Below are 19,660 nucleotides of genomic sequence, written 5' to 3'. Positions count from 1 at the left end.
CATTGCATCAGTCAGTTTGTCAGTCAGTACAGAGTTGGTCTATAATGGAGTAAACCGCGATACGGCTACGATGTTTTTGATTAGTATTAGCATTGACATTATCATGCAGACAGTGTGGCTAGTCTAGCGTACCCTTCCATCTCAGACTCCGACATTATCATCAAAGCGAGAGATAGAGGAGAAAGTGGCAGAGGGCTGACCTCCCGCTGATTGGCTGGTGGATAGGGGTCGACTCAGCAGGGTGTCCTCCTCTTCTGATTGGCTGGCTGAAAAGAAAACGTTGCCAGTGAAGAGGCTGTCATTTGAGGCTGATACCCATCAGCTACACCTGTCCTTTCCTCAACATTTCCAATTGAAGCAACTTTTAAATGCAAACAGAGTTGTAGCCTTTTCAAACTCATCATTGTTCAGACAACCTTCAGAAATAAGTTAGGTAGATTTTTGCACCATTTTTTTGGTGATTGATTACAGTCAATTACACTGCATGATCAAAAAATTAATTAGTTAATTTATGTGTTATTGTGTGCGTGCTTGTGCATGTGTGCATGCAAATGTGTGCATTTTTGTGCATTTTTGGTCTATTGCCATATGTTTGTGTGCACAAGGGAGCATGAGTTTCCCCCCCATATATCTCTCAACCGTTCTTCTTCTCCAAGTCTTTGAAATTGAAACGATTAAGGAGATTAAACATGTATTATCTCGGCTACTTAGTGTGTTGCTGATTTGCTCTTTTGATGTCTCTGTGCCTAGCATGGGTCTCCCATTAACTCAGCTGTTTTCAATGAGGCTCACTGATTTGGGAATGGACTGTATCGGATCAGGGACTTGAGAGAATGGTGTTCGATTGGCAAGCAAATCAATGTCTGAGAGAGAGACATTCTGTCTCAGCTCAACCTGGGGCACAGTAGTACAGAATAAAACACATGCTATTGATATTGCTTGGTCGTTTCAATAGTCTAAAGCTTGAAACGTTTTTATATTCATATACAGTGGGGTCCCTTGATAAAGATGAGCAATAATGATTCAAATACTGAGTTATGCTATTTTATATACATATATACTAATACAATTGCTTAGAGAAAGAGGTTTTGTTTAACAAGTAATACTTTTGTCTCAAAAAGGTAGAGGTCCAAATTATTGACACCCCTATAGATTCTTGTACATAAAGTAGTCACAAGTATAGTATTTGGTCCCATATTCCAAGCACTCAATCGCTATGTCAAGCTTGTGACTACAAATTTGTTGGATGCATTTTCAGTTCATTTTGGTTGTGTTTCAGATAATTTTGTTCCCAATTGAAGTTAATGGTACATTTATTTTTATTGTAAATAAGAATAGAATGTTTCTAAACACTTCTACATGAATGTGGATTCTACCATGATTACAGATAACCCTGAGTGAATTGTGAATAATGATGAGTGAGAAAGTTGAAGTGTGCGAATGTGTGTGGGGGGTTGTGTGTGCGTGTGTGTGCATGCATGCGTGTGTATGTGTGTCTGTTTAGGTGCAGGTGCGTATGTTCACATGTGCAACTGTTTGAGAGAGCGAGAGACATACAGAGAGTGATTGAGAGTAGACAGAGAAATGGACTGTGCAGTCCGAGTGAGAACAGATAAACAGTGTTGTAATATAGAGCTGTCACCGGCCTGTCAGTAAGCTGACTATCAGCCAGCAGTCTGGGATGGCTCTCCTTTCACTGCTGTGAGATGACAGCTCATGTTGATTGCATGGCAGTATGGCAGTGACACATTTCATTGGCTACTAATGGACAGTAAGACCTCAAAATCCATCTGTATATGTGCGTGGAAGACAACTTCTCGTCGAGATGTTTTGCTCTGTCTTTTTCTTATCGTTCCTTAGGTAATTGTCCCCCACGATGGATCTGTCTCCGTCCATTCATACATACGTTAATCACACGCTATATCTCGGACAACACTAGCTTGGGACAAAACTTGGGTCAATGATGTGTCTTGCCATAGAGATCCAGCATTTACAAACGAATTTGCCCGGGGGGGGGGGGGTGTTCTGGCTACACACAGAGTTCAGGTTCAATAGGGAAGAATACAGCTACTGCTTTCATACAGGCTAACCAGTTAGGGCTAGGACGACAGCCTAAATTCTAGTTATTGCTGTTAGCCTGGATAAACAGTTAAGCTTGGTTGACTTGCTACACATGCTAGCTACCACTATTAGCCTGATTAACCAGCTAGGCTAGGATGACTGGCTAAATGCTAGCTCAATGTTAGCCTGGTTAACTAGCTAGGATGACAGGCTAAATGCTAGCTACCATTGCTAGCCTGGTTACCTGTCTACCTGTCCCTTGGAAGACTACACAGTGACACTACAGTGTCCCCATTTCCCCTCTATTAAGGACAAGACAGTCCAACATAAACATTGACCGTGCACGGTAAATCACTTGGTGTTGATGAACGGTGGCAAATCAATATGTAGAATCTTTTGGAAATTGGGCAAAAAATGTGGCTGATATTCTATGGTCAGAGGCAATAGGATGAGCACTCTCTGCACAATCACTGTGCAACGGCGGACATTCGTGTTGATCTGTATTGTTCTTATGTCACAACAATCTTAATTTGAAGAGGGGGTGGGGAAGGTTACAGTGCTCATTTCCTGTGTGCATATTGTTTCACTGCCGCTGTTTTGCTCTCCTATGTGTAATTTGATGAAGTTCTCCTTATCACTAACTGTAACCTTTTGTCTTGTTCCCATAGTTCCTCCTGTGCTGTCGATGCTACAGCAGTCATTCAATGCCACAGCAGATTACCAGGAGTCAGTGACTTTCACCTGCGTCACATCGGGATCCCCCGACCCTGAGGTCACCTGGCACAGGTATAGTTAGCCCCCTACACACTAAGTCATGGTTGTGTTCATTAAGCACAAAACGGAAGAACACAGGTGAGGCACTACCTGCACTTCAATAAGAAACGCTGGTTTTCATTTTCCCATTGCAAAATGTTTTGCTACCTACCTTGTGACCTAATAAACATGATTAATGTTTCCTTTTCATACATCTAAACTTCTATATGCTTGTGGCTTGGCGAACCAAATGCAATCCAGCCATTCTTTGACAAAACTATTAGCCAACCAGACCACTAGCTCAACCACATTTGGCGTATGTTTTGATTTATATTATGGCGACGTCACCGACTGTAGACTGGTTTATCTATCACTGTTACAGATTAGTGGCTCCTTCAATGTTCTAAATGGCACACACACACACACACACACACACACACACACTCTCTCTCTCTCTCTCTCTCTCTCTCTCTCTCTCTCTCTCTCTCTCTCTCTTCACAAGCCAGTGCTGTCGACAGACACCGTAAACGATGACATCGAGGTGACACTGTGACATGTCCTTCTAGAGTGAGCCGCCACCTGTACCGTGTGTCACATTAGTCACACCTGCAACAGTAACATATGTTACATCTAACACACTCATTCATTCATTCATACAACAGCTGTTGCATATATCCTGAACCTGAGTGACACACTCATTAGCATGTTCTTAGAAGCTATAATAACAGGGTTGTGTTCATTGGGCACCAAATGGAAGAAAACTGTCTGAAACAAGGATCAACATTTTGGGCTTGTCCAATGAGAAATGCAGATTTTTTTCTCCTTTGCAAAAGCTTTTAATTGTATGCCCTAATGAACACAAACCTGTTATCCTGTACAGATGTAGGATCTTAATTTGACCAGTATTTGTCTGAGCAAAAATAATCCTGCAGAACGGGATTTGAATGTTTAGTCCATAATGTTGCTTGATCAGTGGTTAGGCGATTAGCTGGACAAAAGTAGGATGCATGAAAAGTGCAATACTGTTACTGTGTACATCGTAATCTGCATTTTCTGTGGTGCAGGAAAATTCTCAGCAACAAAAGAGTGATCAAATGAAGATCCAACATCTAACTTTTTGTTAACTGTGTGGAGTTAATGACAGTGAAGAGGCGACTCCGGGATGCTTTCCTTCTAGGCAGAGTTCCTCTGTCCAGTGTCTGTTCTTTTGCCCATTTTAATCTTTTATTTTTATTGGCCAGTCTGAGATATGGCTTTTTCTTTGCAACTCTGCCTAGAAGGCCAGCATCCCAGAGTCGCCTCTTCACTGTTGACGTTGAGACTGATGTTTTGCGGTTACTATTTAATGAAGCTGCCAGTTGAGTACTCTTTCTCAAACTAGACACTCTAATGTAATTGTCGTCTTGCTTGGTTATGCACCTTGGCCTCCCACTCCTCTTTCTATTCTGGTTAGAGCCAGTTTGCGCTCTTCTGTGAAGGGAGTAGTACACAGTGTTGTACGAGATCTTCAGTTTTGGCAATTTCTCGCATGGAATAGCCTTCATTTCTCAGAACAAGAATAGACTGATGAGTTTAAGAAGAAAGGTTTCTGGCCATTTTAAGCCTGTAATCGAACCCACAAATGCTGATGCTCCAGATACTCAACTAGTCTAAAGAAGGCCAGTTTTATTGCTTATTTAATCAGAACAACAGTTTTCAGCTGTACTAACATAATTGCAAAAAGGTTTTCTAATGATCAGTTAGCCTTTTAAAATGATAAACTTGGATTAGCTAACACAACGTGACATTGGAACACAGGAGTGATGGTTGCTGATAATAGGCCTCTGTACGCCTATGTAGATATTCCATAAAAAATCTGCCGTTTCCAACTACAATAGTCATTTACAACATTAACGATGTCTACACTGTATTTCAGATCAATTTGATGTTATTTTAATGGACAAAAAATGTGCTTTTCTTTCAAAAACAAGGATATTTCTAAGTGACCCCAAACTTTTTGAACGGTAGTGTATGTCAGAGCGACATTGGACTAAGATACAGTGGCATAGTAAAGTACAGTATATACATATGAGAGGGGTGATGCAATATTTACACACAGTTAAAGTGACTAAGATACCGTAGAATAGTATAGAAGTACAGTTTATACATATGAGATGAGTAATGCAAGATACGGAGACATTATTAAGTAGCTAGTGATTCATTTCTAAAAGTGGCAAGTGATTCCTAATCTATGTCTATAGGCAGCAGTCTCTGATGTGCTGGAGATGGCTGTTTAACAGTCAGTGGTGTAGTATAAAATACAGTATATACTTTTGAAGTCAGAAGTTTACATACACCTTAGCCAAATACATTTAAACTCAGTTTTTCACAATTCCTCACATTAAACAATTCCCTGTCTTAGGTCAGTTAGGATCACCACTTTATTTTAAGAATGTGAAATGTCAGAATAATAGTAGAGGCAATGATTTATTTCAGCTTTTATTTCTTTCATCACATTCCCAGTGGGTCAGAAGTTTACATACCCAATTAGTAATTGGTAGCATTGCCTTTAAATTGTTTAACTTGGGTCAAAGTTTTATGACTCCAACACAAGTGTATGTAAACTTCTGACTTCAACTGTACATGTGAGATGGGTGATGCAATATGTAAACACAATTTAAAAGTGACTACGTAGAATAGTGTGGAGTGCAATTTATACATATGAGATGAGTAATGCAAGATACGGAAACATTGTTAAAGTGGCTAGTGATCCATTTCTAAAAGTGGCCAGTGATTCCTAATCTATGTCTATAGGCAGCAGTCTCTGATGTGTTAGTGATGGCTGTTTTGCAGTTTGATAACCTTGAGATAGAAGCTGTTTTTCAGTCTCTTGGCCCCAGCTTTGATGTACCTGTACTTACCTTGCCTTCTGGATGATTGCGGGGTGAACAGGCAGTGGCTCGGGTGGTTGATGTCCTTCCTATGGTATCGGGTGCTGTAGGTGTCCAGGAGGGCGGGAAGTTTGCCCCCGGTAATGCGTTGGGCAGACTGCATCACCCTCAGGAGAGCTTTGCGGGTTTGGGTGGTGCAGTTGCCGTACCAGGCAGTGATACAGCCTGACAGAATGCTCTCAATTGTGCATCTGTAAAAGTTTGCGAGGATTTTAGGTGTTATGCCACATTTCTTTAGCCTCCTGAGGTTGAAGAGGTGCTGTTGCGCCTTCTTCACCACACTGTCTGCGTGGGTGGACCATTTCAGTTTAAAAACCAAGGCCCAACGTGGGAAAGGCTGGGGGTGAGAAACACAGGTCTGGAAACAGAGAGGGGGGTTGTTGTCTTCCTGTGAAGAGGGCAGAACAAGCCCCAAAAAGTTACAAGTGTAATGTAATAATTGGTGTGGCTAGAGATACTTGAGAGATTTGGGAAACTTAAGGAGGTATCCCAAATGTACTTTCATATATATACTGCTCTATCAAACGCTAATACAGTTGTGTGGAAGGAATGTTGTGTGCATGTCAAAGTTCAATTTTCAACTTTCAGAAGAAAAGTCTAAACTGTGCCATGCATATAACCTTTGGAGTGGCTCCAAATAAAACAGTTTTTGTATTGGCTGTGGGAAGGATTTTGACTGACATTGTTTTTGTTCCCCCGTCTCAAATTCACTCATGTAATAGCTTTTCTATCAATGGGAGAGATGGAGTTATAATTGGCCATGTAATTACAGAAAGCAATTGAAATGTTAAATCTATGTTTATCCTGTGAAAATTATATCTCGATGTGCCTCGCCTTGCAATACTGGCTTGTCTAATCGCTCCATGTAGACTGTCACACTGTATTGAGCTCAAATAAATGGTTTAGAAAGCTCTGGTTTTTAACCATCCTGACCACCAGGCTTGACTTTGTACTGTGATCACATCATCATACACTCTTAGAAAAAAAGATGCTATCAGGGGTTCTTCGGCTGTTCACTCTTTGAAGGACCCTTTTGGTTGCAGGTAAAACCCTTTTGGGCTCCATGCAAAACCCAGGGTTCTGCATGGAACCAAAATGAGTTCTATCTGGAACCAAAAAGGGTCCTAACTGGAACCAAAATGGTTTCTCCTATGGGAACAGCCTAACCCCTTTGGAACCTTTTTGTCTTAAGAGTGCACTGTCCTCTCTGTTCCACTTTGAATACTACTCCACACAACTCAACCCTGACTGTAACTCCACCCTGACTGCAGCTTCACCCTAACATTTTGATCATCACTCCACACACTGACCACAGGTCATCACTGACCACAACTCAACTCTGACTACAACTCTACTATGCCCATTGTGTCCTCTTCACCATGACAACTGCAATCTGACCACAGTGCCACCATACCCCCTCCCTCCCCCTCACACTGGTTTGCAAGGCTGCACTACTAACCATTCTGGTATTAAAGAGCTAGAGAACACCTTTCTCTTCTTCTTTCGCTCACCCCTCCCCCTTCCCCTCCTCCTTCAGTTACATTTCCTGCTGTGGTGTTTCCACCTGGCTGGCTGGCTGTGCCTGCTTTCAGTCATTCATAGACTGATACAGTCAGTGTAATTTCCTGTACATAGTATGCTGCCGCTCCACAGACCAGCTTGGACGTACACACACACACACACACACACACATATATACACACACACACACACACACACACACACACACACACACATACACATACACCTACACATACACACACACACAGTTCTTAATTTCCTCCCTGGCTCTCTCCAGCCTTATTACTATACCTCAATGTTTCTCCCAGTCCACTTTCAATTATCCTCCCTCTCTCTTGTCTCTTGCTCTCTCTCTTTCCTTGAGAGATGTAGTTTTACCACCATTATAATGTGTATGGGGGGTGGGGGATGTGTGCGTGTGACAAATAATTAATTTTTAAATGCAGTAAAGCTATTGTATGTTTATCGTATCAGGGGAGGGGTGGTTTTGGTGACTGGGGGGGACGTGTGTGTATGTGTGCATAGAGATACACGTTTTATCTCTATGTTTGCATGTGTGTGTAGTTGAATTGGTTGTGCACCTCTATCCTATTTGTTTTTTATATGTATTTTCTTTACCTTTATTTAATTAGGCAAGTCAGTTAAGAACAAATTCTTATTTACAACGATGCCCAAACCCTAACCCGGACAACACTGGGCCAATTGTGCGCCACCCTATGGGACTCCCAATGACGGCCGGTAGTGATACAGCCCGGAATCGAACCAGGGTCTGTAGTGACGCCTCTAGCACTGAGATGCAGTGCCTTAGACCGCTGCGCCACTCAGGAGCCCAATCTGTCTCTCTGTACACAGGAAGGGCCAGCAGTTGGAGAGGTCGGAGCAGTATGTCCTCAACACCATGGAGGGAGGCAGGAGTACCCTGACCATCCGCAACATCATCCAAGGGGATGGGGGCGGCTATACCTGCCGAGCCACCAACAAGGCCGGGGTGGAGGAGAGGGAGCTCTTCCTCAAAGTGTTCGGTGAGTGTAGCAGCATGTCCTTCGTGGGCATCCATACTTAAGTTATGACATTCTCAAATTGAAGTAAACATGTCAAATGGTCTCACGTCGCATTTAATAATTACAACCAAAATATAATGTCCTTATCAGCCGTCTTGATGTCATGAAAAACACATTGCTACCTGAATTTGATATGGTTATTTGATGTTGCTTTGACCAAAAAAACGGAATTGGACCAAGAATTGGTCATTTTAACATACCAATTTACTTTTGCTCAGTTACTTTTCAATTAGTTTTTCTTTAGATTTCTATAGGCTGTAGGCACTGTAGAAAGCTTTTAACATGTTTACTGTGTATTCCTGGATGTTCCTAGAGAGTGTAAAGTCTTTGACCTTTTGCACATCTCTCTATGAATAAAAATCCGTATGGATTGGAATGAAAGACGTTGGGTCTTTAGAGACAAAAACTGCATGTTCCGCCATAGGCAATAGGCAATAGGCACTATAAGAATCTACATGTTTCCTGTGCGTTAAAAGCAACATATTCCAACATAAACTACATATTCCTGAGTATTACCAAAGATTTTTATAAATAACCCAAGATGGACCACAGCCTGTCATTTCCAATGGGAACAAATTAGTCATAGTGGGCAGAACAAGCATGGAGAGGGGCAGAACCAAGCACGAGTGTTCTAGAATGTATTTTCATATTTCCGTTCGGGGGAACGCCTACTCTGTGAAGTGCGTGTGTGTGTAATAACTATATTCACCCCTTTTTTCACTTGGGGTAAGGGTAAAATCGACAAAACTTAGTCCACTCTGTTCGTAAGAGATTATAGTTTTGGGAGCAGTACTGTTTCATCGATGAGAACATTTGCATAATGTCGGCCAAAATCCATCTTCTCCCACTGCCGGCCACTGGGTTTCCTCTCCTCACCATATATGGTATTGAGTGTAAACGCCAACCTGATCCATCACACTTCCACATCCGGTGAAATATCTGGCTCATTGTTCTATATGTGGTGTTACTGGATGTTTCTAGTGAGTGTACAGTCCTTGAACTTATGTGACCTCGTGTGTCTATGAATATTAATAGATATTGATTTGAATATTAGGTGTTTTCATCTTGAACGCTACAAACAGCCAATTCCTATTCACCATGGAAAACTATTATTTCAGAGGAAAACTTTCACCATACAGCCACTACCTCAACCAATCATCCAACAACTTGAATCTAGTACAATTCCAGACTGAAAAAAAACATCTCATTTATTGTAGAATCGGTGACACCCTGTTCATAAAAGTTTCAATTTATATTTTCATAAAGCTGCCAGCATATTTCCTCCCTGATTATTCCGATGGAGCTCTTTCCTCTTTATGAAAATGTATGGAGATTTATGCTCTAGTCATCAAGATCCTTTCAAGGCCCAGGCTCCGGTTGGTCTTCAAAATGCATATTTAAATTAAGAAGATAGCGGAGGGCTTGAGTTTTGTTTTGCAAAGTGCAGTGGGGAAACACAGTTGTAAGAGTTTTATTACCCCTGCAAGTTGAGAGAGCAGGAGATGAAGAGAAGAGAGGGATTTGTCATTGAGAGTTTATGCCACATTTCTTGGTGTTTCACAGGGTTTAGTTTTTGTGGCCTCTTGTGTTTGGTGTCACATGAAGCAGCTGCACTGGCCAACATCTGGACTACCATGAAACATCTATATATATATATTGAAATGGGAATCTAATCTTCATGTTAAAAAACAAGCAAAAGCTTATTTTACACAATAATGTGTATAAGAGAAGACCTTGATGAAGGTATTGGCAAAATGTTTACAATAAACCAAACTTTCATTGTGCTACCAAGAGTCGCTTAATATCTTTTCATCTTCAGCTTGCTCCACTGATCAGGTATTCATCTGTAAAGGAGAAGACACACTTGCACAGAATTGACCATCTGTTATAAAGGTTGTACTTAAGCTTAAGCCCATTCCCGTATCATATTGATGAATACTATCATATTTCACTTGAAGGGGGTAAGCTACTGTTCATCCTTTACAGCACCTTTCCCACCCTGGAGTTATTGTATGAATCATAGGCCTCATCTCTGTATCGCTTCTTGGTTCCCACTAGGGCCTCTGGGTGTAAAAAAAAAAAGAAGAAAAAAAAGTGCTGAGGTACTTAAGGCAGGTCTCAAGGCCATGTTTGAAAGTATTTAGCTTACCTTGAAATAAATCTCCATCGAAATATTAATGACTTGTTATTTCTGTCAAAAGATAATTGTTTATGCTTCCATTTTTGGCTCTTCAATGACTAGGCGAATTGAACTATGTAGCTCTAAAGGCCTAAAGAAAATCATTGATTTTGTGTGTTTGTATGTGTGCGTGCATGTGTATGTGTTGGTGCATATACAGTAGGCATAGGTGTGTGTATGACCCCATTACGTGACAAGCTCTAAATCCCCTTAGATGGCTCATCCACCCTAAGGTTCACTCTTTTTGAAATTACAAACGACTTCTTGATTTCGCCAAGACCGCCTTGATGCTTTTTATCGAGGGCGAAAAAGGGTTTGGTTGGTCAAAAAAGGGTTTGCCTGTACACCACGTGTCTCGTCGCTAAACACCCCCATCGGCAGCTAGCCAGCATAATGCTGTGTCTGTTAAGAAGCCAGAGGATCCACAGAAGGAATTAAATAGACTGTATATAAAGAATATATGAAAGAGGAAAAAACTTCTGTTGAAGAGAAAGAGGAGAAGTAAAGATATTGTGAGAAAGAGGTTGTGAGGGAGTAGGGAGACAACACAAAGTCCTAGTTGTTTGTCTGGGCATGGTGTGGACTCAAATGTAAGGATTACTTTGTCTTGAGACTATAAACTGCGATGCACAACTCTACTTTCACAAATGGAAAAGTATGATTCTGAACAGTAGATTTAGATCGTATGACCTCAATAGTCAAGCTCATAGTCGTCCATCCTCCAATACCTGGTGTTAGCCCTAGGTGTCTCCTGTCTTCAATTATTGTCTTTCTCTTTCTCTCTATCTTGTCTTTCTTCCTTTCACTCTTCATCCCTTTCTCTATCTCTTTCATCCCCCCTCTCTTTCTCTCCTTCATCCCTATCTCTATCTCTTTCATCCCCCCTCTCTTTCTCTCCTCTCTTTCCTCTATCTCTCTTGGTCTCTCCTCCTCTCCCTCTCTCTATTTCCCTCTCCTTTATCTATCTTGGACTCTCTCCCCCTTCTCTCTCCCTCTCTTTCAATCTATCTCTTTCTCTCTCTGTCCCTCCAGTCCAGCCACACATCACCCAGCTGCGTAACGTGACGGCGGTAGAGGGCAGCGCCGCCATGATCTCCTGCGTGGCCGAGGGGGAGCCACTGCCTGAGATCTCCTGGAGGAGAGCCAACGATGGTCGGAGCTTCACCGACGGAGACAAGGTAACACTGGGCTGTCCCCTGCTCTTACTTCCGCCCCCCTTTTCGTTGTATGTTGCCTACTGTTGCACTCTACTGGTACCCATTTCACCCTCTCTAGACAAACACAGTCACAAGCAAGCACGCACATGCTCACACACACACACACACACACACACACACACACACACACACACACACACACACACACACACACACACATACACACACACACACACACACACACACACACACACACACACACATATACACACACACACACACAGACAAGGTAACCCCGTTGTCCCTGCTTTTACTGTCCATCTTCCACTCACTTCATACTGCCTACAGTCACACAAAGTACTTTCCTCAACCCTCTCTCACCACCTATTTCATGCACAGACACACATGCACAGACCAGTTGCCCGGTATTAACAAAGAACATATCTGAGGAGAATGCTCATCTTTGAAGATGGATGTGACTGCGTCATAGAGTAATTCTCAGCACAGACATTTTTTTAGTATACGTTTTGTGGTCCCAGTAATTCCAACATCTTCTTAGGATTCTTTTAGAGGCACTACGTTATATCCACCATGCAATAAGGTACAGTATATATGAAGTAAAAGATGGTTAATTGTGTTACTTAACTAAGAGAGAAAGGTAGGCCATAGGGTAAGCTACCTCATCCAAAGATTAGTTCTACTCACGGTGTATCAAGGTTGGATGTCATTGATGACTCATTTGAAACAAAACCATGTTGGTCAGGACTGGGATGTTTTCAATGAAGACCATTAATCTCTGAGATTCTCGGAGCGCACATTGTGCCTCAACAGACAGAGGTTAAAGAAATGCTCTCAACATGGCTAAGAGTAAACAGACAGCTACCCTGTGTTTTTCTGTCATTGTCTCAGTAGCAGCCGAGCACTAATGCTTTTCGAGAGGCGCTGCATTAGCAAAGATGGCTTCCACTTTCCACGGGAAAAAGGTCAATGGCTGAGATAAATGAATGTGTGCGTTGGCGCCAACCGCTCGGCTTTATAAATCAAGGCACTGAATGAGAGTAAATACTTCTTCGCGCGCGGAGGCAAATGCAATTATGGAAATGTGAGCGCCGAGCAACACACCTAAATGTATGGGAAAGAACAAACAGGGCTTTCTGCATACTGCTGCCTTGATTGATGGCCATGGTCATTAGGTGTAAAGCTACTCACCTCTTCTTTCAATTTACATCTGCATATCCAGACACAGCCAGCACACTACTCTCTATTCTCTTATCCAGTACCATAAAACGTCCATAAAACGTAACGCCACTACTTTATGTCGGGGTAATGTAGCAAGAGCATTGTTTTGTTTTGTCTCCTTTTTGCCGTCGCTAGCATATTTGTTTCTCATTGAAGCACATACAAACCCAGCAAACTAGTTGAGAAACAGTGTACGCTGGCTGAAAGTCAATGATACATAGTAACAGAGCATTGTGGGTTTCTGTTTACCTGTTTTCTCATCTCAATGCCACTGGCGAGGTTATGATAGCACTAGCAGCAAGCCACAGCAGCTCCCCATTCACGGCAGCTTAATAAGGTCTTACAGCAAGCCGGCATTCCCAAGGGCAACAGGCACAGCCACTATCTTTACTGAAGAAAGAGGATAAGAAAAGATGTGGCGTCTTCTTTTAACTGATCCAGAGCCAGCACTAATACCATCGGAGAAGTTCTTATGGGCTTACTTGGAGTTCAGCTTTGGAGATATCTTATTTAACATCATGTGTGATCATTGCAGGGTGTAGGAGGGCATGTTCAGTTTCCTCACATCAGATGAAGAGGACTTCCAATGATCTACTCTGCTCTCTATCTTTCATCTTCCACCTACCTTTACCTGTCTCTCATTTTCTCTCTCTCTACCTATGTCTCTTTGTCTCCCTCTTGCTATGTGGGCTTTCTGTCTCATACTCTCTCTCTTTCTCCTTCCTTCTGGCTGTGTCTGAGTGTGTGCTCCTGCAGTGCCTCCTGTCTGTGTCAGCTCCTCTGCACTGCATATCAAACAGGCTAATGTCTCCCTCCCTCTCTCTCCCTCCTCCCTTTCCTCCCCCCATCGGATCCCTCCTTCTCCCTAGAGAGAGCATCCCTTCCTCAGCCAGGTGAACCTGGGAATAAATAACCCAAATATAGGAGAGAGAGCAAGAGAGAATGCACAAAGCCCAGAGTCAGCATTCTCTTCCTCTGGCAAATTTGCTCTGCTTTCTGCCCCCCTGTTTATTTGACAGCGTTTATATTCATTCCAAATTCAATGGTCAGTTCCACTCCTGAATTGTTCAAATGGAATGTGGAGGGCACCTGCTGTATATGTGCAGTAGCACACTATGACCATGCTACTGAAAGCACCACTTTCATAGCAACCACAATTTTACTAAAAATAATCACGTTCAAGGAAAAACCAGGATCAAACCAACTTGAATCTACACAAGTGACGATTCACCCGAGATCAAACCAACTTTACGATACCCTTTATCACTCCTTAAAGGGAGGCCTCTTTAACCTGGCAGTAGCGAGAGACTGTGTGAGATTGTTTCAATCTGAAATGACTGCAAGACTTCACAGTCAGTGCTGATACAACTGAGGCATTATAATGGGCATTAACAGGGGGCGTTGGGGCTGGCGTTGGGAGTATTAGAAATGAGCTGTATATGCATCGATTGTCTAGGGAGATCTATAGAGTGGGCGTCGTAGTCTGTGTGAGTCTGCCACATCCACACACTGCAGGGGCAAGCTTCCAGGAGACACCAGGGCTCAAGATTGAAGGAGAAGGGAGGAAAATGACACAGAGACTGGTCCCAGAGGGGGGAGAGATGTCTATAGGCCAAATTAGACCTGGCATGGGAACTCCGGGGGTTACGACAGCAGTCTTCTGAGTGCTGGGCCCAAGTCCTGCTGGTGTCTAACCCTAGCACTTGATTAATCAATGGCAGTCACTATCTGCTTAGGGAGTCTGCACAGCTAGCAGACCTGTGTTCAAATAGTATTTGTTTTCTTTCAAATATTAAAATAACCAATGGAGTAGTCCCAAAAGTGCAATCCCTGCCCATCTGGCACTCCAGACAGGCTTGATCAAACTCTCAAAGTATTTGTAGAACCCAAAAGATTTCCTTTCTAAGTGATGATCACCCTGAGCTAGTTTGTCTTTGTTAAGTATCATTGATGATTACAAGGAATGATTGCTGCTCCCAATCTAAATGACCCTCGGCTTCAAATTGAGACCATCTGTCTTCACAGTTCTCTATCTAATTATTGCAAATCAATTGATAGTCAATCACATTAATCCTAGCCAGAGTCGTAAAACTGATTTTACATCAGATACTTGGTTTGACTTAGTGTCAGGGGGGTTTAACGGTTATGAAGGTGTGTGAAGTTGTTATGAAGTAAAAAGTCAACAGATAAAAAGTGTATGGATTTCATTTTTTTATTTAACCAGGCATGTTAATCAAGAACAAATTATTATTTACAATGACGGCCTAGGAACAGTGGATTAACTGCCTTGTTCAGGGGCAGAACGACAGATTTTTACCTTGTCAGCTCGGGGATTCGATCTAGCAACCTTTCGGTTAATGGCCCAACTCTCTAACAACTAGGCTACCTGCCGCCCCGGCTGGATGGATGGAGTGGATGAAGCAAATTCTTCACATGAGATGTACAGTATGCAATAAATTGACAATCCATTTGTGTGTGTGTGTGTGTGTTTGCGTGCATGTGTGCTTATGCATGTGTGTGTGCACAGAGCCAAGATGGACGTATGGATGTGCGGGGCCGCCATGGCAAGTCCATGTTGACCATCAGTGGGGTGAAGCTTACTGACTTGGGCCGTTTTGACTGTGAGGCCCTCAGCAGGATCGGGGGCCACCAAAAGAGCATGTTCCTCGATATAGAGTGTAAGTACAGTTGGAGAACAAAAACACACATGCCTGGCTGATACGGTATACACACACACAACTTTGCACATCTGCACAGTATTCACACAAAGGGAATGGAGCACAGCCGCTACCTCACTTTTTAACCAAGGTGCATGAATTGAGGAGCAAACTGAAGTAGAGATAAGATTCTCTATTGGAGGACAATGGAAGTTAATAAAAAAGCTTCTTCATTATTTCATCTAAAACCAATACAACTTGTTTGCACATGCAAAGTATCAAAACCACACACACACAAAGCTGCTTTCTTGTAAGATTCCATTGTTGAACACTGTTTCTGTTATCCTTCTTAGCAAATGCTTGATTAATCACAACAGAGTTGCCTGCCCCCCAAAAAGGCTAATTAGTAGGAGGATATCCTGCTGCATTATTTATCCCATATTACACACACACACTTCCTGGTGAAAAAACTGCTTCCTCCAGTACTCTTTAATAATAAGATTAAAGCTAAAGATCTCACCATCTCATTTCAGAACACAGTTCAATTTAATCCAATGGTGCTTTAACCCTTTGATTTGTACAATCACATATTTGTGATCATTGTTGAGTGGTCCCTGCAGCGTACCATCACAAATATGTGATTGGAACAGAAGTAACAGAACATTTGATGCAACAAACATGTCTAAACAGCATTTTTGTCTAAAAAAACATCTAAACAATGTTTTGTAGTGATGGGAAATAAAGGTCTTCACTTTTTATTGTAAAAGATAAATGTGCACTTCATCATCCAAACATAACACAGAACACATCCACAGCCAAACTCCATAAACCAGTCTAAATAACAAGTTGTCCTGACAAAAAAAACAACATAAGTTAGCGACCTAAAAGCTAGACTTGTTTACAATGTACCACATCCCGGTGAACACAAGGGAGAAATGTAATATTGTTTACAAAATAGCTAACAGCAGATAAATTCTTTGATGGCAGCCATGTTTGTTTGTTTGACAAGCGAAAACTCCATAATCCCAAAATGCCATTCACTATAAAACGCAAACAAACATAGTCAAAGATGGCTTTGCCCATATCCTGAAAAATATGAACTTAGTTTGGCCACTTTTCAGCATACTACAAATCTTCGATGTACAAGAACCGGAGCACATGACTTAACAAGTCGTTTACCATTTTTTACAAATCACAAAGATCACAGATCATCACCCCAAATACTAGCCTACTGCCTAGCCTAACCGTAGTGCGAAAGCTAGACAGGGATGAAACCATTTTAGGGGGGGTTTGTGGGCGGGTTCATTACATTTTGGGGGGGTTTTTCAAGTCCATGGGAGGTAGAAATGAGGGAAGGTATTGTGGGGAGATATTACTATGATGGGGAATTTATCAATACATGGGGGGAAAACACAGGAGAAGTTTATAAGCTAAATGAAAATAAAACCCCTGGAGGGGAGATCTGAGGTACCATAGTTCCAATCTGATGCCGCGTTCAAAACAACTGGGAAATCTCCGTCTTCCGACTTCAGTGAGTTCAAGACAACTGGGAGCTCAGAAGAAAGAAAAACTAACTCAGACTGGGGAAAAAAATGTTGAATGGTCATCCAACTTGGAATTCCAACTTGGAAACTTGGGCCTCTAACTAGAGCTCGGACTTTCTGACCTGAAGATCACTGACGTCATGTATTTTTCCCAGGTCCCAGTTGTCTTGGAAGCACCATAAGTCAGTCGAGTGTACTATACCTTCACCTCGTTTTGTTATAACATCTTTGCAACCAGAATGCATTGTATGATATCCACAAACATGGTGCCACACACAGCTGGTAATTAGCTTAGTATTAGCTCATCATAATCAGTAAAACTTTTAAAAAGTATTTTACACATATCACGTGTGTCCATTACAATCTATATAAGAATCGGAATGCATGATTTGTCACCAGTACTTGAAAACGTGAATAAAACAGTAAATCAATTATGATCCATACATATGGTATGCTGCAATAGGAATGACAACACAATAAGGCACTTACTTTGATAGGAATGCACACATGTCCAAAGTTATAAACAACAATGAAGTCAATGCAGGTGCCAGCCAAAAACTGTAGAAGGCCTGTTCTGACTAGAGATGCGCAATGTCTTCATACTTGATCTGGGGAAAAACTGGGGAGGTGCTTGGGCTCTCGTTGAAGAGAGAAGTTTGTCCGGATCAGTAAAGTCTCAAAGATAAATTGTCAGCAATGAAACAGTGAAATAGGCGGCTACTTATGTGAATTAATGAGGAGGCGGAACACACCTCAATTCAAACTGTTGTTAGAAAATAATACAAAATGGACAATTTGAAACACAGCCAATAGATAATTAGCAGGCAGCGTGCCTTGGTTTTAGGGCAGCATAGGTTTACTGTCCTGTTGCGTAACAATCACATTTTGAAATAGTGAGTGCATTATGATATCACACGCAGAAATAAACTCACGCTGGGGCGACCGTTAGAGATATTTGGAACTCGTGTGAAAAGGTTAATGGCATGAAACATACATGTAATAATTTCCAAGTAGATGTGCAATTGCACCAAGTAACTACATAGTCCCAGGTTTCTGTCTTTTCTAACAAACGTGCTATAAATGGCATCCTTTGAGGTGCGCATGCATGACATTACTGCCCTCACTTTTCTCCAGCCACCCTTGGCAGTGCTACACCCTCAGAGCAGTGACCCACCACACCCTCGCTCAACACATGACAGTTTGAAAGTAGAGGGACAAAAATCGTCCCCAAAAGGTGTGTGATTGAGCGTAGATGCGGCGGGGGCTAAGCCAACTGTCGCCGCGGAGCTAATAATCGTATTTATTAAGTCTGTGGCGGGACTAGAGGAGGAGGTAGCATAAAGCATAAAACATACCATAATGCCACTCTACTGACTACTGGGCAAGTGCAGCGGCGAGCAGGGATGGCGAGCGGCCCCCCAATGCAGTGTGGTGAATCGTTCATTAGCGCCCATCCAGCTCAGCACCACAGATGCACACATTCTCACACACACACAAACACACAACGACACACACTCGGGAAGAGTATCGTAATGGAGATCTCTCGCCCAGCATGAGGTGTCTTCAATAAGTTCAGGCTTCCTTTGAACTTTAGGGAGAGTGTATTGAGGCATTCATGAGACACTCTCTCTTTTCCCTTTGTGTGATTATGCTTAAACCCAACAACCCGTTTTTTTGATTTTGATCATCTCAGATTTTTTATTTTTTTTTATTGCCTGGTTTTGCCTGACTTGGAAGCTAACCGACCAATCATGTTGTGTCTGGGATAGACATGCCCAAGTTCCAGACCAACCAAACCATCTTTTACTCGTGGGAGGGCAACCCGGTGAACATCAGCTGTGACGTCAAGTCCAACCCGCCCGCCACCATGCTATGGAGGAGAGAGCGCCTCACCATCTCGGCCGAAGGCACTGCCAACACACGTGTCCACACAATCGACGGCAAGTCCCTGCTAGAGGTGGGTATAGGAAGCAAAAGGGCACCCACTGGTAACAGTCTAACTTCAGAAATTAAAATCATGGCCACCTTATCATCCCTGGCTTCCAAGTGGTGTATTCAACTCCTTTCCTCTCCCCTGCATCTCTTCCCTAGGTCATTGCCAACTTACCTGGTAAAAAAGGACTGAATGAAAGAAACAATGCTTTATACTGGCTGATATAGTTTTACCCAAAGTCTTCACTTAGTGTAATGCCACTGTCAGTGTATTGACTCAGCTCTGGTCTTTGTGCTCACTCAAATGTTTGTCCCTAGGTCACCCCGGTGTCCGACAGGGATTTCGGACGCTACAACTGCACGGCACGTAACAACATCGGAGCGAAATACCAGGAGTTTATCTTGGCCCAGGCAGGTAAGTGCTGGCCTCATAAAGTAACCAATCCCCCCCTCATTATAGCACATTGGACTTTCCCTTGATATCATACAGTACACATTGAATCGGGTAAACCATGCACCTCAACATATCAAAGTTCATCCATCAACCAAATAGTTCCAACTATGTGTCATCCATGTGGCATGATTAACCAAATATCGCCGCAGTCAACCAATGAAATATCTAGTGC

The 19,660-nt window shown here is 42.4% G+C and overlaps 1 protein-coding gene across 3 annotated transcripts in view; it reads left to right on the top strand.

Annotated features, from left to right (window-relative positions):
• Positions 1 to 19,660, top strand: part of ncam2 (neural cell adhesion molecule 2) — a 407,658-nt gene that overhangs the window by 322,584 nt on the left and 65,414 nt on the right. For all 3 annotated transcript variants that reach the window (XM_029740523.1, XM_029740521.1, XM_029740522.1), the window contains 6 exons: positions 2,730 to 2,847; positions 8,118 to 8,287; positions 11,538 to 11,683; positions 15,429 to 15,579; positions 18,872 to 19,059; positions 19,353 to 19,449. In XM_029740523.1, the coding sequence (XP_029596383.1) occupies positions 2,730 to 2,847; positions 8,118 to 8,287; positions 11,538 to 11,683; positions 15,429 to 15,579; positions 18,872 to 19,059; positions 19,353 to 19,449 (870 nt within the window). The remainder of the gene's footprint in view (positions 1 to 2,729; positions 2,848 to 8,117; positions 8,288 to 11,537; positions 11,684 to 15,428; positions 15,580 to 18,871; positions 19,060 to 19,352; positions 19,450 to 19,660) is intronic.

Source organism: Salmo trutta, chromosome 39 (assembly GCF_901001165.1).
Source record: "Salmo trutta chromosome 39, fSalTru1.1, whole genome shotgun sequence".
Lineage (NCBI taxonomy): Eukaryota > Metazoa > Chordata > Actinopteri > Salmoniformes > Salmonidae > Salmo > Salmo trutta.
This window is presented reverse-complemented; position numbering and strand designations above follow the sequence as displayed.